The sequence below is a fragment of the Passer montanus genome, unplaced genomic scaffold (genome assembly GCF_014805655.1).
Source record: "Passer montanus isolate IOZ18808 unplaced genomic scaffold, ASM1480565v1 scaffold16, whole genome shotgun sequence".
Classification (NCBI taxonomy): domain Eukaryota; kingdom Metazoa; phylum Chordata; class Aves; order Passeriformes; family Passeridae; genus Passer; species Passer montanus.
In genome coordinates, this window is record NW_024363160.1 from 3,642,606 (window position 1) to 3,666,595 (window position 23,990).

The 23,990-nt window shown below is 38.2% G+C and overlaps 1 protein-coding gene across 4 annotated transcripts in view; it reads left to right on the forward strand.

The window, feature by feature from the left end:
- The window catches only part of STAU2 (staufen double-stranded RNA binding protein 2), a 168,602-nt gene that overhangs the window by 9,397 nt on the left and 135,215 nt on the right, over positions 1 to 23,990 (forward strand). For 3 of the 4 annotated variants that reach the window (XM_039702811.1, XM_039702814.1, XM_039702812.1), the window contains exons 2-5: positions 8,327 to 8,534; positions 9,596 to 9,726; positions 14,321 to 14,480; positions 16,761 to 16,896. In XM_039702811.1, the coding sequence (XP_039558745.1) occupies positions 8,336 to 8,534; positions 9,596 to 9,726; positions 14,321 to 14,480; positions 16,761 to 16,896 (626 nt within the window). In that variant the 5' untranslated portion in view covers positions 8,327 to 8,335. Of the gene's footprint in view, positions 1 to 8,326; positions 8,535 to 9,595; positions 9,727 to 14,320; positions 14,481 to 16,760; positions 16,897 to 23,990 lie in introns of those variants that run through there. The other variant, XM_039702815.1, reaches the window with a different exon arrangement.

Here is a 23,990-nt window from a genome sequence, read left to right on the forward strand (position 1 = left end):
TTTATACTCTTGCTCATGCAAATGTGCACAATTGCAGTCAGTGCCCTAACCCCTGCATTTTCCATCCTTCTTTACAAAAAGACATGTCTCTGCAAGGGAGCTTATTTACTTCTGTAATTGTGTCTGTTAGTTACTAAATAGTTTTAGTAACATCCATGATCACTTACTTGTTGAAGGCAAGTTTGGCAGTAGACTTTGGGTGGGATTCAGTTGCCTGTATTTTGGCATCTTGTGCAGTTTGAGACACTAAGTTACCCTGTCTGCTTCTCAGCTGCCACTCAGCTCTGTGGTTAGCTAATCCTAAATTAGAAGCCTACTTGTTGATCACCTTGAATAACTCCCTGGCTCTCCTGGCTGTTCTGATGACTGGTGTAATAGATTTCTTTAAACACACACATTATTGCCATTTCATTGCCTCTTCATGTCAGAGTTTCTCTGCACTGCCTGCCACATGCCGTGTCAGATGTGGCATGAATCTTCACACAGAATGGCTGCTTCCTGAAGCAGCAGCTGATGGAGTAGGCAGGTATCCAAATGTGGTGTCTCAGAACACCTCAGCTGGCATTGTGTATTGGGTCTTTAAAAGACTCTAGTGGGTTCGCCCTGGCTGGATATCAAGCACCCATCAAAGCCACTCTCCCACTCTTCTCCACAGGAGGACAGGGGAGAGGAAATATAATGAAAGGTTTATGAGTTGAGATAAGGACCAGGAGAGATCACTCACCAAATACCATCATGGGCAAAACAGACTCAAATTAGAGATATTAATTGAATTTATTACTAACAAGATCAGAGCAGGATAATGAGAAGTGAAATAAAACCTTAAAAATACCTTCTTCCTCCCCCTCCCTCTTTCCCAGCTCTACATTCTCCCCCAGCAGCACAGGGAGACAGGGAATGGGCATTACAGTCAGTTCATGTTTCCTACTTGATGTTTGCTTTCAAAAATACTTTCCTTCATTTCCTCAGGAAGGTTCTTATTGATTGTACATGAGAGTTGGCAAAGGCTAGTCCTCCGTGGGTGATAATATCTGAAAGTGTGGTAGGATTCGATGCTGTGACCTGCTGTTCACTGCAGCTGCCTGGCCTTTCCTTGCCTTCCTGGGGGCTTTATCTACAACTCTTTTCTGCTCCAGTGCAAGAGCAGAAGAAACAAATTGTAAGAAACTGTGGTATTTTGTCTTCAGGGACCAGGTTTAACACTGAGCAATAAGGGGAACTTTTTTGTAAGCCTTGCAGCTCCTTAAATTTTGGGTATTAGACCCTCATAGTCTGTGTCACTTCCTTTGCTTGTAAAATATCTTACCAAAACAATGAAAATGAAACAGTTATTGATTTCTCCCCCACCCATCTTATACTTCTGCAAAGTAATATGCTTTTAAGGCATCACTTTACTTGCTGTCATGTATTACTTAGCTGTTAATTAGCTGGTAGCTATGTTTATACATTCATTGAAACTAAGGTTCTCTAGTGTAAAGCACAGTAAAAGAAAAGAAACCAGGCCACAGGTTTCTGAAGATGTAATCATCAGGGATGAGATCACGGCCTTTGTGAGGAACAGTGTGAAGGAGATGAACTTCAGTGTACGGCTTGACAGCAAAGCTAAGCTGATTAGCAGGAGCTGAAAGGGCTAATTCCTTGCACCACTGCAGGTCAGGAGTTTGTGGCCCTCTTTGTGCAGATCAGATGCTCCTCTGATCTTTCTCCTTACCTGCCTCGTAAACTGGTTCAGTGAGATGGACAGAAAGTGTTGGCTTTTTGCTGCAGGGAGGAGAGGACATGGGATTGTCCCTTGCTATGGCAGCAAGTCATTAGATCAGTTTGGCTGTTGGCAAACCACTCCTCATAAGGCAAAAAGCTATGAAATTGATGGAGGAGCAAATGGGAAGAACAAATGGGGGACCAGCAGTAATACAGAAAAATACATATATATTTTAACAAATAGAGAAACCCTGTACAATTTCACGCCTAGTGTTTCATTTTTTTGTTATTTAAAATGTATAAATAAGATTAATTTTGCAAATAAGTCTGGATAATCATCTGCTGATTGTTGCTTTAAATCATACTCTTGCTAAACTGCTACTGTGTGACCATTTAGTTACTTGATATTAGAAGACAAAAGTTCTAATTAGGCTGCTCTGAAGGTAATCCAGAGCTGTGTGGTTTTTGTCAAACCCAAATAAGCTACTAGATATAACACAGTAAAAAGAAATTGCATAACGCTTAGAACTTCTTTAGTACTTTTTATAATAATGTCCACAAATGTATAAATATTTGCCATAATTGTGAAAAATGGCACACCAGAAATATGTTTTACCTTCAGACAGTTTTGTATGCTTTTGTGTAACTGAACAGAAGAATTAATATCAGAATAATAGAAGAACAGAGCATTTAATGGAATTTTAAAGCTAAGACTAAAACCAAACCCTTCTTAGCTAGGAAGCTGTGAACTCCTAGGGTTCTGTGACTTGGGACTTTCACAGAAGAATCACATTAACAAGCTTCTAACCAAAATGGGATTGGTCTGGAAAAAAACCCTTGAGATGCTTGCTGTGTGCTTAGACACTGCCTTCACTCTATTGGATTGCTGTTCCTGTACCTTTTAATGTTTTCATTAATGATGTGTATGAAACAGTACACTTATTAAATTGGAGATGCAGTAAAGCAGGCTTAGAGAAGACTTGCATACATTTTGGAATTAGAATTAAAATTTGATGTGATCTTGAAAAGAAATGATTGTCTTTTTTTTTCTGTTTTGTTGGGTTTTTTAGTAACAAAATTCAAGGAAGACAAGAACAAAGTCTCATTAGCCAGGAAGCAGCTTCACAAAGAGAGCACAGCCTAGAGCTTTCTGGGTAGCAGTTCTGTAGAAAAGGATCTGGGATCATTAATGTAATACTGTGGTGAAAAATGGACACTGATCAGAAAGTATAAGCAGAACTCTTGGTTATATAAAATACAAGATATGTCAGGTAATTTTTCTTGCGCAGCAGTGGCTGGCCCTCAGTTGTTCCATTTGTAAAATCCTTCACAAGTATGTAGTATGTGCCACCATTATGTACTCGTGCACAGATTAAATTTGGTACTCTGGGTTGTATGACTGAGCATTGTGAAAGTGTGGTGACTACTGCATATGTGCATTTTCACTTTCTGCACAGATGAAGTCCAGCCTTCTGTTTTGACTGTTCAGGCTATTAGTTTCTGTATCTGTTAATTGTACATTTAACTTCTCTTTCTAATACTGCTTTTTCAATTTTCCCACATTGTACAAGTCTGTTTGGTTTGAAATCTCATTGTCCGTGCTTTCTGCCTTTTGTGGTATTTTATTTATTTATTCAATTACTGTGACATAGTCCAAGAATCATTTCACCTGAGCATTCAGTTCATATTTTATGTCACAAGATCTAAGGTTATAAAGTGATTCCAGAAAAATACAAAAAGTAATAATAATCAGAAGAAGTGTTAACTAATTATTTATGCTGCATGGTGCTTTTAGCATGATACAAGTATAGTCACAATTTTTAGAAGTATTCTGCATCTTCAAATGTAACTAAATATTTTGCAGCAGATTTGCATGGCCAGGTTTTGGTGACGGAGGCTACAGGGGTGGCTTCCATGAGAAGTTGCCAGAAGATTCAGTTGTGTCCAACGGAGCCAGTGCCAGCTGGCTCCGAGATGAATCTGCTGCCAGCCAAGGCTGAGCCCGTCAATGTTGTTGGTAGTGTCTCTGGGATAACAGATTTAGAAGCAGGAAAAGTTGCTGCACAACGGAGAGGAGAGGAGAGGAGAGGAGAGGAGAGGAGAGGAGAGAAATGAGATGTGAAAAAAACAGCTCTGCAGACAGCAAGTTCAGTGCAGAAGGAATGGGGAGGAGGGGCTCCAGGTGCCAGAGCAGAAACTTCTCTCCTCTGCAGCCCATGGTGCTGCCCATGGTGAAACACGGCAGCCCTATGCCCCTGCAGCCCATACAGGTCCATGGTGGAGCAGAGATCCACCTGCAGGCCATGGAGGAGACCCACAGGATCTGTGGCCCCATGAAGAGAGACAGGAGATCATGCTGGGGCAGATTTACTGGCATGACTTGTGACCCTGTGGGAGGCCCTACTGGAGCATTCTGTTCCTGAAGGATGCCATCCTGTGGAAGGGCTCCAAGCTGGAACAGTTCACCAAGACCTGCAGCTTGTGTGAAGGACTCACATTGAAGAAATTTGTGGAGGACTGTTGCCTGTGGGAGGGACCCCATGCTGGAGCAGGGGAAGAATATGAAGAGTCTTGCCCTTAGCAGGATAGAGTGGCAGAGATAACATGTGATGAACTGACTGTAACCCCCATTCTCCATCTCTCTGGAGAAGGTAACTGAGTGTAACCCCCATTCACCTTCCTTCTGGAGTCATGGAGAATTCAGGAGTGAAGTTAAAGCCTGAGAAGAAAGAATGGGTGGGAGGAAGGTGTTCTTAAGATTTAGCTTTTATTTCTTCTTTTCCTACTCTGATTTGATTAAATGAATTTATTGTCAATCTCCCCAAGTTGAGTTTGTTCTGCATGTGACAGTAATTGGTGAGTGATCTTTTCATGCACTTGTCTCGACCCACAAGTGTTTAATTATATTTTTCCTCCCCTGTCCAGCCGAGGTGGTAAGCCATAGAGCAGCTTTTGTGGTCACCTGGTGTACAGACATGGTCAACTCACAACAACATTGTGTTTCCTGATATATTAAAAAAATGAATGGACTATTTTACAGCAATATTTTCACTTTAAAATGTTAGAAGTTTTGTTTTGTTGTTTTGGCGTGAGTTTGTTTTGGTTTGGTCATTTTTAGTTTGTCAGGAAATTCACAGCTTGTAGGTAGTTTAATAAGAAAGTCAGTGCCAACTGTTTAATGAAACCTATGTAGCTGCCTATGTAGTAAGTGCCCAAAAGGGGAAGTGAAGTAAAATTCAAAAAATGCAGTTCTAGTATATTTGCATCCCTTTATGTTTGCAATTGCATTTCTATTGCATCTGTGTGAGTGACACTACGAGGAGAAACCATTGCAGCATCTCATAAGACACCATAAGCCCTGCAGTGTAGCCTTACAAAACCAGCAGCACTGTGACCTGCAGACTTTGACTGGATAGATGTGTGTGATTAAAATGTTGGGAAATATAATTTCTGTTGTGTCTTGGCATGGCAGCTGAGTAAAGGCACAAAGCTGGGAGGCTCAGCTGTGCAGTCCAGCTTTCTCTGAGAGCTGCAAGTGTCTGTAACTCTAACCACTGCTGAACTTGAGTCTCTTTGGAGACTCTTGGGTGTAAGAATTTCCTAGATATGAGCTGGGTAGCTACCTGAAATGGGGTGTGGGGATTTTTCTAATTGTAATCTCAGTATCGTAAATGAACCATCACTTTTGTATATGTCAGCTTTTTCGAAAGTATCTGCATAGAAGATATAAAAATATTTTGATTATATAACTGCATTTCATCTCTGACCAGCTTAGTGAAATCTCTCCCTCCCCCAAGTCCTACATTTTATGTAGCCATGTATTTTGTTAGGTTTGTGCTTGTGGCTAGGAGGCCCCAAAATATTTTTGCTTCACTTTTTATGAAACAGTACAACACTGGTGTATATATGTAAAAAATGTAAAGAAAAGGTGGAACATTGAGTTTTTGACATCTTTTGTGATGATGTTGAAGATTGGCTGCCTGGTAGTGTGAGAATGACATGCCACTGGTATATCAACTGTATTATTTCTGTTTTCTCTCTCTACTAGTGGATTTTTAGAACTGATTACAAATTTATTATCTCCATATCTCATCTGCTTAAGAGTTAATCTCTACGATTATATTACAGCCTTGGCATCTTTGCTTATACAGGTTAATTTGCAAAATAGTTACAGTTTCTTATAGGAGTTCTGCAGCGTTAAAAAAAAGCAACCCAGCACCTAATATGTTAAATTCTGATTTCAGAATTGCATTTTCTATGTACTTTACTTTTAGTGTCTTTTTTTCCCCTAAACGTTATCTTGTTCATCTTTGCAGTTCCTCAATACTATTCTTAAACTGAGTTTTCTTGTTTTGTCCTTACTAGGAAAGGATCCCTCCCACAATTTCTGCCTTTAGAACATCAGTACTGTAGAACATAATATTTTATTTGTTTGTTAGTAAGTTCTGCTTTCATGAGGAATAAACTTTTAAAATTCTGGAAGCTGAAATGGTAGTTCACAACTGGCAGGGCTCAAGACCAGGTGTTCTGTGGTATTTCATGCAGTACCATATGAGTGATGCCTTTCTCATACTCATGTTTGTAGGATAAAATGCTGTAGATACTGTGAGTTTCTTGAACTTCAATCATTTTATGGTATTTCATGTTATGTTGGTTTCATTTTAAATATGTTTAAGACATATAGCCTGATTCTGCTATCATTGACTTTAATGCTTACAATTAAGAATATTTTTCAATTAATTCTTGTTTATACTAATGTATTTAAAGTCAGAAGCAGACATTTCTGCACCAAAGACTTCTATAATTCTACACCTTCTCAGTCTTTAAGTTAGACCTTTCTAACAGTACTGCTGTATTGTATGGACTTTGTTGTGAAGTGATAGTAGGATTTTTATGGTATGAATCTAATACATGTTTTTTTGAACAGGAGGTATTTGAACATAGCTAAGTGTTTATGTATATTTTAAATCTGTCACAATTAGTATCTCACTGAAGATACTTATGAAAAGGGCAGGTGATTGCATCTCAATTTTTAATTTTTTTCTACTTTTGCCTTTCTAGAGACGTAAATGAGTTATGTGTCTTTTCTCAGTAATAAAAATGGCATTCCAGTATGAACCTCTTCTCCAAAGCACAGAGTCACAGTAATAGGAATTATTATTTTCATTACACTAGTGCAACTGTGTTAAAGTACTTGTACTCCAAGGTGTAATGAGTGATTTGGGATCTTAATCCAACAATACTGTTCCTCTGAGTAAAGATACTTGGATATTTTTAATGGATTGGGGAGAGGGGGAAAAAGTACTGATCAAAAATTTCATATAGGTAATTCATTTCAATAAGCCTTCCATTAGAAGGTTTCTCAGATGTTGAATGGATTTGTTTGGGTTTTTTTTTGATTGGGAGAGAGAATTACCCCAGCAGAAGAAGCTAAGAGCTTAGTAGTAAGCCTGTGATGGATGAGAGCTGAACCCCTGCTCTGCCTTAGCCAGCAGGACCAGAGCTGCTGCTGGGAGAAGTCCCAGTTGCCCAGGCCACTTGTTGGCTCTCACAGGTTTTGTCTCTCTATCCACTCTGTATAGATGAGCTCATGTGTATGAACCCCAAATAATACAGTCTGTGTCCATGCTGCTGAGTAAAATATATCAGATGACTGACAATGACTGGTTTCTCTCTTAACTGAGTGGATTACCTGGGATGCCTGCAGGCACCTAAACTGCTCTTGCATAGTTTTTGCAGCAGCAGGAGTTCTCAGCCAGTAGCCCAAATTTTGCCAAGGAACACAGTCTCAGTGAGTAATATGGAGTAGTGCCCTGACCATGGTTTGTTTATGCATGTAGACCTAGCCTGAGAACAGGTATTGGCAATAAAGAAACTAATTTGGGCAGATTAAAAGAGGTAATTAGTACCTGGCATATTTCAGTTAAATGTTTTAGCCATTGGGTTCAAGGCTAGTTCAGGAAATCCTGCTACCTCTGCCAGTAATTTATGTAAGGAGTGAAGTACTCCACCTGTTGACTGAATAAGCAGTGATTTTTTAAAGAACTTGCATCATTGGTGGTGTTTTGTTTTTTTTTACTTGCTTGTTTGTATTCCATTCCCTGCCCCCGCCCCCTCATCTTTTCTAGTTTGGTACCCGGCCAGAAAAAAAAAAAAAAAAAAAAAAAAAAAAAGAGATTTTCTCCTGTGGCCTTATTTGATACTTTTAAGGTACACTTTACTGGAGAAACAATGGCAAAAGTTTGCAAGTTTGCTATGGCAGTTGGTTGCAAAGTCATCCTCTCTTGAAGATATTGGCAAGTTCTTATCTCATCTGCAGAATAATTGTTTAGAGTTTAATTCTAGAATAGTAGTTCTTCCTGATGTATTTCAGGCAGGATGACCCCAGCATTGAAAAGCAGAACCTGGAGCCAAGGTGTGCAGTTTCTTCTCCACAGATGTTTTTTGTCTCTGAGCTCTGTTGCTCTGTGCATCCATTTGGAAGTAATGTTTGCAGGGGCATGACTTTTGTGGACAGTTTTGTGACCCGGATCCAGGAGCAAAAAAGGAGTGTTGCTAATAGCACTCTAGTCATTGGACATTCAAAATGCAGAGTGCTCTGCTGATAATAATGTATTTATTGCAGTGACAGGCAATGGCACAAGTTAAAATGCAGACTACAGCAAACCTGTCTGGACCCACCATGGCCCCTGTGGTGCTACCCCTGCCAGTTACAGCTACAAATACGCTGAGCCTGCCATCCTCAATTAATGGATCCATTTCAGAATCGGCTGCCAGCTGTAGCAGTCCTACTGCCAGCCTTGTGGATTCCGCGTCTTTGATAAACTCACCAGGTAAGTTGGTCCAGATTTATTTTCTTTGGTGTTCAAATTAATCTTTTTGATGACTTGTTAACTTAAAAAAATAATAATTTCGTCTTAAAGAGGCTTAAAATAAAGGAGAAAACCCACATAGAAAAATGTTTTGGCTAAATAAACTGTTTACAAAGTTTAGTTTCTTTATTGAGCTCAGATTTGGAGTGAAGTTTTGATCAATGATGTAAAAGTTCAGGAAAGAACATGTCTATTTTGTTAAATTCTCGGTGTATCTTTTATAGAGAAGTTTTAGTGGGGCAGGAAGGTCTCCAAGTTTATTTCTCTTCCCTAGAACAGAATGTCTTCTGAGTGCTTGGCAGTATTTGGTGTTTCTTTTGTGGCCTAAAAACGCTGTAGTTTCTATGCTGAACTGGGTGTAAAATGCAGAAGTGTTGTCCTAACAATTTAAGCAAGAAATGGCAACGTGTATGTGTTAGGGATAAATACAAATAAATTGCAAAAACTCCACAGAAAGTGAAGCAGTCTAAAGAAAGCAGAACTAAATCCTTAATGGGGGAGGTGTTCTATGGAAGTGTTCTGAGGGTGACTTCGGTATTGTGATAAAGTCTAAAACTCTGGGAAGAAGCTGGCAGAAACAAGTGGGGACCTCAGAGTTTCATCTACTGTATTTGTCTCATAACTCTTATGCTACCCACTTCTGCTTCAAAGAGTGAAAAAACTGTTCTGAAAGAATAGTCAACTCCAGGAACCAGTGTACCTCTGACAGTAAACTTTGGTGATACAGAAAATATAGAATATGCATATGCTCTCCTGCACTATCATCTTTCATAAAGACATTTTGGAAAGAAATTGTTTTGGGGCTTTTTTAATTGCATGTAATCAAAATTGTTATTGGGAACTACATAGTCTCATGTGATTAATATATAAATGGTATTTCAACTTTGTATTTAGCATATTATGCAAAAGTTGTGTTTTAGCCAAAGTATTTCCTTTTTTTAAGCATGCTGCTTTTGCAAAGCTTTGTGAAGTTGTGAAGAGAACATTTCTCCACAAAAACTTTACAGACTCTTTATTTACAGCTCCTCTCCAAGATAACATGGCAAACCCCAAAGAGAAAACTCCAATGTGTCTGGTAAATGAGTTAGCCCGTTTCAATAGAATTCAACCCCAGTATAAGCTTCTGAATGAAAGAGGGCCTGCTCATGCCAAGGTAAGGTCACAGTTCCAGGTGATGAGCCATACCTTACATGCTGAACAGATAATATCATGGTTTGGACAAATGTGCTTGTCAAACCCAGCTACATTTCTAGTGTAAGGGCTTTCTTCCTGTTCTTTATTTTGCTGCTCTTTTATACCACATTTTCAGAAAGTATGCCTGTGTTTCGGTTACAGAAGCCCTGTAGATCATTTTGTACTTTACTTTGTCTCTTGTCTTTGAATTTACATTTGCTGGTCTTTATATAGACCTCATGAAGGTCTTTTCAGAGTATCACCACCCTTCCTTAATCTTTCTGGGGCGTTTGCTTTTTAGGCTGCATGAATCTTTCTCTGCAGTCAGCATGCCTCTGATAGCTACCTCTGCATTTGTTTCATGGTAATGCAGGTGATGACAAATTTATGACATTTTTTAAAGTGCTTATTGATGCAATTTTTTGTCCATGAAGTTGATAGTCTATCCTTGAGTCTTGCATTCTAGGGCACAAACCTTATTACTGTGCAACTTTACATTGTAGGGTTATACTAAAACTCCTAATGTGATTATAGCATAGAGACTTCTAGTGATTTTACAGCTAATTCTGGCCACTTCATGGATGGATGTTCAACTTAATAAGTAAAAATTAGGATGCTTTCAGATGATGGGGAATACAGAGGAATATCCTCATGGTAATTTTTGGATATAATTTTGAATTTCCTCCCTACTTAGGAGAAAACTGGGGGAGCAAAAATCCTAGAAAAGTCTGAGTGACACACTGGCATAATTAGTAGCTGCTTTGTACATGGTATTTCTGGAGTGGCCAAATCACACCTGGCAGTGGGGCCAGGGTGTAGACTAGTAACAGTTTCAGCTCCTCATGGTCTGTCTCTGCCCTTGTCCCTTCTTCCTGTGTTGCACACTGTTGTCAGCTCGTGCAGAACTGATGCAAATCACTGATCTTCAGCTCTGGCTGGCGATGCTGAACGTGTTACAGCGGTGGAAATGATGTCAGCAGGTGTGGGGCTGCTTTTAGCATCTTTCGTTACAAATGGAAATTGCAGAGCTCTTCCTCTTCCTGGAGGCATTTGGCACCACAGGGTACACTGGCTGGTTGGTTTTAGGTTGCAGCATATTAAATTCGTTGGCCTTTCTGTAACTTCTCACTATTGTGTTTATTGTGTTACCTTTTTTTCCATTTCTGTGAAAAAATAATTACTTTGATTGCGATGTGGTTTTGACTGTTTACATTTCTCAGCAGTAAGGAGATTTGAGTTATGTGACATTAATATTATGCTTACAATTTTAGTAGGATAGGAAATTGTTCACATATGGAAGGGGGGGCCCTTCTCCCAAGAAATTGGCAACAGGATAAGAGGACATAGCCTCAAACTGTGCTGGGGGTGGTTCAGTTTGGACATAATAAAAATTTTTTTTGACTGAGAGAGTGGTTAAGAATTGGAGGTGATGGACTGCTCAGGGAGGTGATGGAATAGCCATCCCTGGAAGTTTTCAAGAAATGACTGGACATGGCACTTAGTACTATGGTTTGTGTAGTATGGTGATGTTTGGTCAAAGTTTGGACTTGCTAATCTTAGAGGTCTAATCAGCTGTATTGATTCTGTGATATGTTTGCTATTACTTTTAAAGGAATTGATATCATTGAAATTACTTAAGTCTGCATTACCTGCACTTCTGAAATCCAAATTTTCAATGGATTTCATAATTTTTCAGTTTTTCAATTTACCATGTTCTTTTAGTTGTGCTCATAGTGATAAAAACATAGAGTTGTGTGCTCTATAGACTCAGAAGGATATTAAGTCTAATTTTGATCTGTGTAGTGAGATAAAAAGAGAAATTAATGAAGAACAAAGGTGATATTAATAAGATTATGCAGGTTTTGACCTATGAAAAGTGAGGAAAGAGGTAGAATTTATTATGACTCTCTAAGCAATTTAATATAATGTCTTGCTAGTGATATGATATACTTGACAGAATATGTGAAACAGACCTAAATCTGTCCTGGGAAGCATGACCTAAAGGATGTAGTGCTGCTGTTGCTCTTTGCCGTTCAAGGAGCTTCTCATATTGCTTTGCTCCTACACGTACTCTGTCCCTGACCACTGGTAATTTTCACAATTTTCAGACATGCTCTACAAGATAGCTGTCTGTGTCGTGATCACAAATGCTAGTAAAATTTTGTAGTCTTTTTTCTAGTTATCTCTGGAAAATAAGTTTAGACAATTGGGGTGAAATGGTAAACTAGAAATTGTGCAGCTGGGAGAGAAGTGGCTCTTCCTAACAGTGCAGTTATGGTTTCTAGGAGTCTGCCCTCCAGGTGGATCCTTCATCATAAGAAAAATCAGAAAGTCTTTGTTAGCATAAATGATGTTCCGGAGTACGTAAGTCAGATTGATCATGTCTTCTGTCCATCCATATCAGTGTCATTTCAGGACACAAATTTAAAAGGAACAGTGGCAAAAGAAAGTGGATGGTGGTGCAGAAAAGAGAGAAAGGGGTAAGGGTTGTAGCACTTCAAAACCTGGGAAGGAGGAGAGAAGGTTTTACACAGAAGAAGTGAGGACTAAAGAGTAGTCAAAACTTAGAGACTGACTTTACAAGCACAGCAGAGTGGAAACAAGCACAAGTGTGGTGGCCTTTGCCTTCTGCTCTCTGGACATCAGGTAAATTATGTTGGGTGTAAGGAATAGAAATTTCCTCAGGTGAGAAATGTCTCTCAGTCAGTAGCAGAACTGTTAGCTCTGGTATTCCAGGACTTGAATGTTCCTTGTTTGCTCCAGAGTTTGGATTTAGGAAGGTTTATTCCTTTAATAAAGGAGTAAACCTACTTCCATGTTTGGGTTTTTGCAGGAGTTTTTTTGGCAGATATGTTAAGTGACAAGGTGCTCTGACTGGCAGAAATTTACTGAGCAAGCCCTTTATCATCTGGAGTTCCTATTTATTGCTTCAAGCACTAAGAGTTATAGGTAGATAAGTAGCATTGTTAATAATATTTTAATTCAAATTTGGGATTATTCTCCTCCTATAAAAATATTGTACTGATACTTTCTTGCAAAATATAAAATATATAAACCTCAGATCCAGAGCTCAAATTTCAACTTTTTCAGTAATAAGGATGTATGTTTGTAGGTAATTTATATAATTATGGGTATTTAGTTCTAATACCCATCTTAGCTTTCAGATGGGGGTAAGGTTTGACAGAGTGTAAAATTAAGAGACTCTTTTTCTCTTTCTTCCGTGAGGAAATTGTTGTGACTGCTGTGGCAAAAACAACATGGCAGTAGGAGCTGTGATACAGGGACTTGCATTGTGCTTCTGAAAATTACAGTAGGCCAAAACTCAAGGCTGTAATTAAGACACCAGTATGTATTTATAGCATTCAGTTTGAATGCAGTGGGTGCATGTGCAGAGGGCTGAGTTGGGAGACACATACATACTTGTGTTCAAATGCTTGTTTGCAAGTACATGCTAAAAAAATGTATATGTAAATGCAGATTTAAAGGCTGCCCACCATATTAATCTCTAAAAACCTGGTCCTGAATCTAGCAAGTTTAAATAAGTTTAAAGAGAGCTGTTAAAATTTTACTTTATATACTTCTTATATTAATATGTAGATCTTTTTTTTTTCTTTGTCTCAAGTAAATTAGTCTGTTTTCTGAGGTAGGTGAATCTTAGTTTACTCTGTGTATCTGACTATTAAGTCCTGCCTTTTATCTAGGGATTATATGGCAAATATATCGAGTTTCTAGCTTTTCTCCCCTTGTTCTCAGATGCTCAAATTTAAACAGAACACTGATGTATCATACAGAAGATAGACTCTATCTAATATCTTAAACATGCATTGAGTTTTATCGGCACAGTTTGCACAGCATGGATACTTGAAATAGCCCTCTCTCACAGAATTTGAAATATATGGTTTTTATCAGTTAGTCCATTTCTAATTCTGGATATTTACAGTTCCTGTCCTCACTAGATTTCACATTAAGAACTGCAGTTTCATTAAAAAATATAAAAATTCTTTTGCTTCTTACTTTATCTTTTTGAACATGCTTGAGTTGTGACTCTGCCCTAACAAAAGGCATTTTTAGGAATCTGAGTATGTGCAAAATTAATTCACTCTGTAAAACTATCTGGGCCAAATTCTCTGCTGCCTTGAGAAGTGTGTAGTGATTTATATTCATTCATAATCATTGCAAACTTGATTTTTTCTCAGTAGCATGTTTAGTATTTGTTTTCTACAAGGAAAGTGACTAAACATACTCAAATATATGAAGAAATGTGTTCACAGCTGACGTGTACATAGTGTTCCAAGAGCAGAGGATCAGTTTGAAGTTATTACTTGGTTTAAATATTATTCTGTTCTTTGATAATTGACGTTACCATTACACTATTTTACTTTGTGATTTGAAAGGCCAAATGTTGCTCACTGATAAGGTCTCACTGATCTCTGGAAGAATCAGATGCTTTATCTGGGAGTTGAATACAATGAAAAGAGAGCCCGGTTTCTCTTCAGCCCTGCAAGCTTTTATACAGATTGTTCTAATCCACAGTGATAATCTTGCCAGTGTTTACCTGTTCTTTGTCTTTGAAGATGTTCACAGTGCAGCTGACTCTTGGAGAACAGACATGGGAAGCTGAAGGAAGCAGTATTAAAAAGGCCCAACATGCTGCTGCTAGCAAAGCATTGAATGAAACTACCCTTCCCAAACCAACGCCCAGACCACCCAAAAACAATGTAAACAATAATCCAGGTATGACATTTCCTCTGAGTGTTAGATCTTGTTGAAGTGTCAGCATATAATAGCACTAAATAAGTAATTTTAACAAGATACTTAAATTTGTAGTATGAAAATCAACATAGCTATAGCATGATTGGATAATGCAGAACTTCTAGTAAGCTTTCATGGAAGAATTTTTAATGCACATTTCTGAAATGGTTGAACTGTAAGGGAATATATTAATTAGGTAATGCTTAGATGTGTGCTAAGTGATGGTATGTGATCAACAGTAAGCAGACAGGAGAAAACCAGACTGAATTAACTAAAACACATTTCCCAAAGGATTCTTTTAGCTAACTTTCCAGTGAGGTTGGAAATTTTATCCAGTTTAATCCTGTGAAATTGCGTCTCTGGCATAAACAAAAGGCTGGGATTTGGCATGAGAACTTTGACAGGTAATTTCCTGCATGCTGAGTTTTCCTTCAGAGCAATCTCTGCTTTCAAAAAGCTTTCAGGTGGCTTTAGAAACTTGATTCGATAATAGAAAGAATGTATACTGGTGTCCTGCAGCCTTCATTTTGAGCTGTTACCTGCAAGTTGCCTTCAGTGCATGCAAAACCTTCTGAGGTGCACATCTCATGCACATGCTCAGTGATTGGTTCTGTCTTGATCAATAAAGAAAAAAAATCATAACTTCATTTCAGACTAATGTAAAGGAAAGTGGTGAGAATCTTTTCTCATTTTTATTTTTAAACAATCCTTTCCCCCTCCTCTTTTCCCTTTTCCCCCTTCAATTTCCATCTGCCCTTCCCCCTCTTTTAAAAATGTATTCTTCAGCCACTTTCTTAAAGTGAAGTAATTTTGCACTTTATCTTCTCTATGTTGGAAAGATGAGCATTAGCCATGTAGGATTGTTTGAGAGTGGTGTGGTCGTGTTCTCTTGCTCCTTTGGAGATCAGTACATTGCCTCTCCAGACCCTGGACACTGGTTTTATCCTGTTGCCTTCACAGTCACTGTGACTTTGGCTGCTTAGAAAGCAGGAGGCTCAAACCTCTGTCAAAAGTGATCCTGAGTTTGGTTCTTGACATTGTAGAGTATTACTGAGCTTCTAGATTTTTTTTGGCTTTGAGCATATTCTTAGAGGGAAAATCTGATAAGAGGAGTAGGCTTAAAGAGAATTAATTAAAAATTAATTAAAAATTTTATCACTTAACACTGTAATTTTTCTCCAAGAAAGGTGCACTGTATATGCATAGGTGTCTTCTCATCAAAATGACATTCTGTATTTTAAAAAAAAATTGAATTCATAGTAATGTCTTGCTCTGGAAATTATAAGAATTGGTCTTGGTATCAGTTTTTGAGTAAGTGTTGCATAAACATTTTCATCATTTAGTATATAAAGCTTCAAGGTCAGACTGGAAAATTAATTGTAGCTTTTTAAAGGGTAAATTTATTTGAATCTCTCATGAAAATATTTTCAGAATATATTAACTCATTTTTATTGGAATGCACATTTAGCTGATTTAGGATTCTCTTGCAACAGTGTAAGTGGAGATTACTGTAGCTGAGTGCTTTATCTAAGAAAAAAGAAAGAAAGAAGTTGGATGTAGCTTATTTGGCATTTTTGAAACCATGCAAGTGGGCAAGTACTGGCTGCCTTCTATTTTTGCATTTTGTCACCAGTAGATGGCTGTAGTTGCACTGATTTTCAGGAGCTGTATGCTTAGTCTATTAGATCACTGCTATGAGACCATTAGTTCTTAGACATAGACTTAAGTTTTCAAGTTTTGTAAGTAAAACATTTTTTCTAACTTGTTGTAAGATTGAATGACTGAATGATTGCAGTAATGCCTGTTACTTCATGCTTGTTTCAATGACTCTTTGCTCTATTTGTGGTTTTATTTAATGGTTCAGCAGAAAGACACATTATTCTATTATCTTTATCGTTCTTTCAGAAAGTATCACATGTATTATAAGTACTTTGGAAAGTTGAATAACCAGCTTGTTTATTACTGTGACTTTCTCATTCATATGTGAAGGTTAATCCACTGAAAATCCACTGAAAATCCACTGAAAATGCATAGAGAATGCAGTGAGAGAGATTTTTAAATGTTCTTTCTCATTGCTTGTGATTAAGCTGACATCTATATTCCCATTTTTTAAAGAATCTGAAATGTCTTTTTAGTTGCATCTTTTTAATTTAAGCATAAAAAAAAATATCGTGTATGTCTCCCTTTACAGCTCAGTCCTGCTTGTGTGTTTTTCACTATTTCTGGTTTAAACACCTCACTTACACTGTTTTTTTTTTGCAGGCAGTATAACACCAACTGTGGAGCTGAATGGTCTGGCGATGAAAAGAGGAGAGCCTGCCATCTACAGGCCATTAGATCCAAAGCCAATTCCCAATTACAGAGCAAATTATAATTTCCGGGGCATGTACAATCAGAGGTTTGTACTTTTTCAGTTATTTTCTTTTTTTTATCGTTATGTCCTAAATCTTCATTAAGTTTCTAGTTTATTTCAGAATAAAAGAAAACTAAAAATTTTGTTAAGGAGAGTCTGCAGCCTTATTTAGAAACATGCATAATTACCTCCTAAAAGAGAAAAGTGCCCTAAACTCATCACAAAGGATAAAGATGTGTAAAACTGCTTTTATTTTTTTATGTGCATTAAAAAGCACATTACACAGCCATGGTAGTGAGGAGGCAGAGCATTAACTTCAGAGAGAGGTTTTGCTTTTCTTTGCTGCTGTGTCATGTGATTAGAATCTGTGGCATCAAAAATGAAGCAATCTTTTCTCAGAAATTGAATATAAAATTGGAAGGGCTGCATTTTGATAACTGGCTTGAAACCATTCTCAGATTTCTGGATTTTTAACCATTCTTCTTGGTCAGCTATCTCAGTTCCTTAATCCTCAATGTTTAGTTAGAAAAAATCCTTTATTTCACAGTTTAGAAATATGTATTCAGAACTATGCCAATTTGTAATCTGAAAAACTTCTTTCTCTGAGATAGGTTTTTTCCCCATTTTTCCATATTTGTCCCCAGAGTAACTGTATTAGATCGGGTCTTTTGAAGCTCCAAAAGTGAGACAAAATATTATCTGTAATATGAGAAAAGACCAAAACAAGTCAGAAAGTTCTAATAACATGTTTTATTAGTGAAAAACGTTACCTTTTTAATAAAGCTTGACTTGGTGGATTTCATGTTCATTTTTATGCATTTCATAATTGTCAAATGGATTGAGTGTATGAACTCTGAAGGAGTGTTTTGGTTCAAGATTACTCTTTATTAGAAATTGAATTTATTGCAATGTTGAAAAATTAAGGAGTTTAAAAAAAATGAAAACATCGTTTCAGAATTGTCTAAGGAAATATTTCAATCTACTTAATTCTATTTTATGTTTCCCAAGACTTTTAAACTAAATGATAATTTGGTAAGTGTAGGGTTTTAACACTTCATTCTGTGTTGGACTTTTTGTCGTGTTTTAAAATTTGCTTGGCTGTGTTGTGTTGTGGTGGTTGTGTTGTTTTATAACAACAATACCTAGAATTATAGAAGACAAAAAAACCCCCAAATAACTTGGAAGAAACCCTTTAATTACGGAACAGTGCCTGGTTTTTGTATCACTTGTCTTATATTTCTAGTCACTGTTGACCTGTGTCCCTGCTTACATCCATCATGGTTTAAAAAGCTAATTATGGTGCTTGAAATGAGTTTAGTTAATATTTAGAAATCCTTCATTTATTTGAATTGCCTTTATAGTGAGATTAGTTTGACTAGCAGGTATAACACTATACTGGAAAAAATGAAAGCTAGTTAAAGGCATAAAATCTGGAATTCTGGAATCTGAACTTAATTATGGAAAGGTATTGATGGAAGTAGAACGTCAAAACACTCAGCACTTGCTAAGTCTTAATATTTCTTTTCATAGAAAATGATTAGTGTGTCTAGCTCAATTTATAAGTTTGCTTCTTTGGAAACTTTCTTTCATGAGAGACATGTTTCAGTGTCAGGGTAAAATGATACATGAAGGTTATTTTTCAGGGCACCTTAGGTAGCCAAGGCCACTTGATTTTTCTGATCATAAAACAAACAGGCTGGGTGAGACAGGAGGCCACAATCTGTGCTTGCTTTTTCATTGTGCTTATTTGAGTGAAGTTACCCATGCAGAATAGCCAATAATACTGTAGTTAGTAAATTGAATAATAACTAACAATAATTAGTAATATTTACCAAGTAGTAAATAACTGAACATACCTGCTGTGCACACGCCATGTATACACATGAATGACAAAGTAAAGAGGAAGCAGAACAATTATCTGTGTAGTACTGTTGATGGACTGCTGTGTTAGAAATAATTGTTCATTGCCTTGTTTTGCATAGGGAGATGTTTGCATTTATGATCACAGTAAGAAAGGCACTTAGACTTTGTAAGGCATAATTTAAATGCTGTTTATTAGACCTGCTGGTTTGAAAACCAAATATTATAGATAATTTTCCATACCCTCAGTTACCTTGGGGCCTGAGTGGTGTGGCATTGACCAGGACTGTTCCCCGTGGGTACCACAGCATGCAGACCTCAGCCTCAGCAGAGATTAACCCCTCTTGGTCATTCACAATCTTACAGGATTTGCTTACAAGGAGACAACCCTGTCAGGAATAGTCAGGACTGATGGTCATGTGAAAACTTTGTGCTGTGCTGTCAGATAAAGGCAGGGCCACGCAGGTGGTACCAAGGGGGAGCTGCCCAGGGGCCCATGGCTTGTCACAAGTCTGTCCTGTGGCCAAGGGATTTGAGCAGCACAGCCCCCTCCTGTGAGCCCTGCTGGGCACGGGCCCTGCAGCTCAGCACAGCCCACATGGCTCAGCCTGGCTGTGCTGTGGGGCACTGGCTGTGATGGGCACAATCCTGCACCTCTTCCATTCCAGCATTGATTGGCTCCTAGAGACCCAGTCTGGATCATTTACAATAGCCAGTGAAGTCTGAAATATGAAGCATACCATGCAGCACTGTATTATGTTCCTGTGGTATAATATGTTACATTTATTTTCTTCTACTGCCACATTGCATTTAGCATTCATTTGCTGATTTTGGGAATTGGGTAGTGGAATAAAAGTACTGTTGAAGTACCCAAGTAAATGCAAACTATATAGACAGTTAAAAACAAGATTTGAGAATTAATGTAGATAATATGCTGCATGAAGTTTTTTTTTCCATTTTCATTAGTTTCTGACTGTAGATTATTTTTTGTTATTGAAAAAGATACAAAATGTTAAATAAATTGGAAGCTTTGTCTTTTACACTGTGTCTGCATTCCCTTTACTGATCTCTGTTTAAAGAAATGTGCTTTTCAAATAGGTGAAGATACAGACAAAGATTAGGAGATTGCATTAGGGAAATTCTGATAACTGGCAAGACTAATGTCTTGAGGAAAAAATAGATTGTTAAGTTCATTCCAGGGCATATCTCTGTAGCAGTAAAGTCTAGTGTTTCAAGTGGTACAAAAGATCCTTTTCAGTATCTCATGGAAATGTGATCCAAGAGTTGCAATTCGTATGCAAAGTTGATGGCTAGATTCCCTGTCAGGCTAAGATGATTTATGTCAAAGTGGCAGTGATTCCTCCTCCTTCATTTGTCCCCAGCCTTCGTGTCCCTGAATATTTCCTGCCTCCAGAACTGGAAGTTGAGCTGCTTGTAAATTAATCAATTTCTGGGGGGAGAGGAAAGCAGTAGTTACTCCACGACTTACAACTATACTTAGACATCTTCTTTTCTAGTCACACAGGAGCTTGTGCCTTCACCAGAGAAGAGCAGGGTGTATTTGGAATGTAAGGGCAACTTAGGTTGATTTAAGTGTGTGAAGGACTACCCTCTCACATGCCATGGGGCATATTTATATGGGCAGTATGTTGCACAGAAGATGTTGAAGCAGGTTTGTAAGGGTTCAGCATCCATTTGCAAGGTCTGCAGCTGATGGCGTAAATTTATAGTGATGGTGATAGCTACTTTCATAGGGAAAAGGACAGCAAACAAGTGAGAGGAGAAAAGGAAAAGGGGAAAGTTTTCCTAACAGTAGGCATGGAAGGCAAGTGGTGAGATGTCCCAAATGAGCATCCTTCCACAGGTATTCTCTTCAATACAACAAATGTTCTCAGTAGCAGTTTCCCATAGTAATTCTGTAATTTTTATCAGGACATGCTCTAGTTACCTGTTGCTTACAGTGCTGATAGTGCTGCACCAGGGTAGGTGTTGGATACTGGCTGTCTATTGAGTTTTGTGCATGCAAAACTCAGCATGGCAGAGAGCAAGACGTTTAAGGCAGTGTTTAACACTCTGGTAAGGTCTTAGCCCTGTAAGTCTCTTCCTGTGCTAAGTTAGGAGGTGCAAGTCAAGTCAGTGCCCTTCTTAGGGTAGCTAAGTAGATAAAACACAGTCCAGCTTGGAACTGGGTGAGGTATGAATGTTTTCATGCTGACTCTTCATTCAAGATAGTGAATGCAGTACTGGCTAACTTGTTAACAGCATTGGGTCATTGCCATTATACTGCATATTGTGACAGGCTGATGAAGTCTGTGTGAGGCTGAGCTGAATCGTGTGAAGTTGCCAGCTTAGGTCTCTGGTAGCTTGGGTATCTGTATACTACAGTTCATTTATTTCACAGGGTAGATAACAACTTGCAGTCTTCCCTGTATTTTCTTTATTGAAGTAAAATCCATGCAAGTTTGGTAAAAGATAGTTTGATGGCCTCTGATAAGACAGAGGTTATAAAAAAAGTTGTCAACCCTGAATCCAGCCATGTTGACAACTTTTTATTTAACAAAGGTTTCTGTATTCCTAACAGAGATTATAATAGAGGAAAATACTCTTTTGGTACTCAAAATTTACCAATTATATACAACCAGTTTAAAAGCTCACAGGTTGGAATTTCAGGCATTTTGCAACAAAAGCACACAGTTCGAGTTCAAGAGAGACCTTCCCGTTCAAACACTGTATGTTACAGAAAAGCTAAAAATGGTGAAGATTTCATTTTTTATGGCTTCTTTAATCTAAGAGTTTTCCAGGCTGACTCTGGGGAAGGAGGTGCTGATGCTTTCAGGGCTAGGTTGCTCACTGATGTTGCTTGCGTGTTTGTCAGCGCAGCGTTTGGCATGAGTCAGGAGAACTGGCACGCTATTCAGCACAGCCCAAGCCTTGAGACAGCGGGTGAGGTTTGAAAACTAGTGGCAGAGCTGAGGACAAAACATGTGCTTACTTTCATATCTGTAGCCAATGCTACAGCCCATACTCCCTCACATCTCTGGCTTAAATGCAATTGGCTTAAACCATGTAAAAAAATAATTAAAACTATGGCTGTTTAAATTAGAGCAGTTAAACAATAAAATAAGGTATCAATTCTGGCTACAGAGTTGTCCAACTTGCTTTGTCCATTGAATGCTGCTTTGTTTTATTTTTTTCTTCAGTTAGAATTGAAGAGAGTCATGAAGTTTAATTATCCTGCAGTACTTTCAGTTATTGCATGTCAATTATTGAATGTCTGTAAGTGACAGAAGAAATTATATCTTACAGACTTACCTAAAGTAAGAGTTTTCAGCCAAGAAATAAAACCACTAGAAACTGAACAGCAGCTTTTGATGTTTTAGTTTGAAAAGTAGTGTCAAAGAGATCATAAAACCCAACCCTTGTGTTTTGGGAGAATTCAGAAGTTGTTTTCTTAATATATAAAATTCCTTAATATGTGTCTTACCGCAATCTAGAGAGCTTGAAAAATCTATATATAAAAAAGAGGTTTCAAAATTAAAAACACTTGTGAAATATAGGAACAAAGGGAATACAAAACAATGACAAGCTAAAGAACGGAAATGAAGTAATTAAAGCAGTTTCTTGCTTGGTTATAAGGAATTTGGATGGTGTGATAGCTCTGCAAGCATGTCACGCAAAGTGATGGTGTCCTTAGGATAAACTACAGCTTCTGTGCACTTGGACAGTTTCTGCTGCACTGAGCCTTCATCTTGGTCTTGTGTAGGATTGCTTCTTCCTGCATATATATTGTGTACTACAGACTAAGGAGAAGACTATCTTCTTTCTCTTCAGAGCATGGGGGAGTGCACAAACCATTCACCTTTTTCTCTTTTTTCATAGCTCTGCCATTCTGAGTACATTTTTCTTTGATGTTAGCTAATGCTTTTTTACAGTGTCGTTTGCAAAACCAACTCAGAAAAATAAGGCAACAGCATATCCTTGCCTCTTGTGGAGCCAGCTATGCTGCCTGGTCACAAAGCACAGGCTAGCACCCTCCCTGGGCATGTAGTTCCTACCTGCCAGGTAGCCTCCTGCCCTCCTGGGTACTCGGTTCCTGCATGGAACTGTAGATTTCTCTGCTCCTGTAGTGAGGTATATCAACCCCATGGACCAGTGCCTGAATACTGAACAAGCACTTTAAAAATGAGGGATAATAAAAGAAAGCTTGAGGGCTGGTCTTTGGCCAACTACATCTGCAGCTGCTAGCTTCATAGTGGACTAACATGTTATCCAATCTAATGATCAAAGAGGGAGTAGACTGTGTGATTATTGGATAAATTACTAAAATTGTCAAATCATATTAATAAAAGATTGTGTGGTGAAAGAATGGAATAAAATGAAGAGTTTGTTTCTTTAATGAATGCTGACCTAAAGATTTAATATGTGCATCAAAGGGAAAAGATTTGAAGGAAGTGTTACTTGACATGAGTGCTTAGTAATGCAGTCTAAATCCTCACCCAACTTCATTTGTTTCACAAAAGTTACATAGTCCTACGAGGGGGAAAAAAGGAAAATCTAGCCAGAAGAACAGCTGTAGAAGCCAAATTTGAAGTGTGTGGGTTGCAAAAAAAATTCTATTGTAGATAGAAAAAATCTATTGATATTACCATCTCCAAAACTACACCTTACAGTTATACAACCCACTTATCTAATTTACAGAAAGAGAGTGAAGTCTGAAATTTTCATGACCTTTAGATGTTCTCCTGTGCTGCTTGAGCACCCAGTTTCCTTTTTAGCAAAAGACAGCTCTCTGCATGGAGAACCTCATCTGTCTGAGGCACAAGTATTCCAGTGCATAATACAAAAGGCAGTTGGATCTGAAAGACTTAGATCTCTTATTGATTAGATCAGCCAGCAGCCTGGAAAATGTACAATTCAGATTAGTCCAGGCAGTCTTTTTGTTACTCTAGGCACATGATTAGCCTAATATCTGTTGCTGAATTCCCATTATTGAGATTTTATGTTGGGGCTTGCTGCAACAGAGGAGGATTTTATGCACAGCTGTGTGTGAAGCAGATTTTTTTCCCAAGCAAATATGCTGTGGCAGATGTGGGACACCAAGTTGCCTAAACATAGGTCTCTAGTGCCGCTTGAGACATCGTAGGGTGTGTGAGACATCCACATGGTACCAATGGATTTAGCAGAAGACCTAGAGGAGACCTTTACTAGAGTGGCAGCGGAAGGTCAGGCAGAAGGTCAGGAAGGTCAGATACCCTAGAGCATTTCAGATGGCCCTGCAT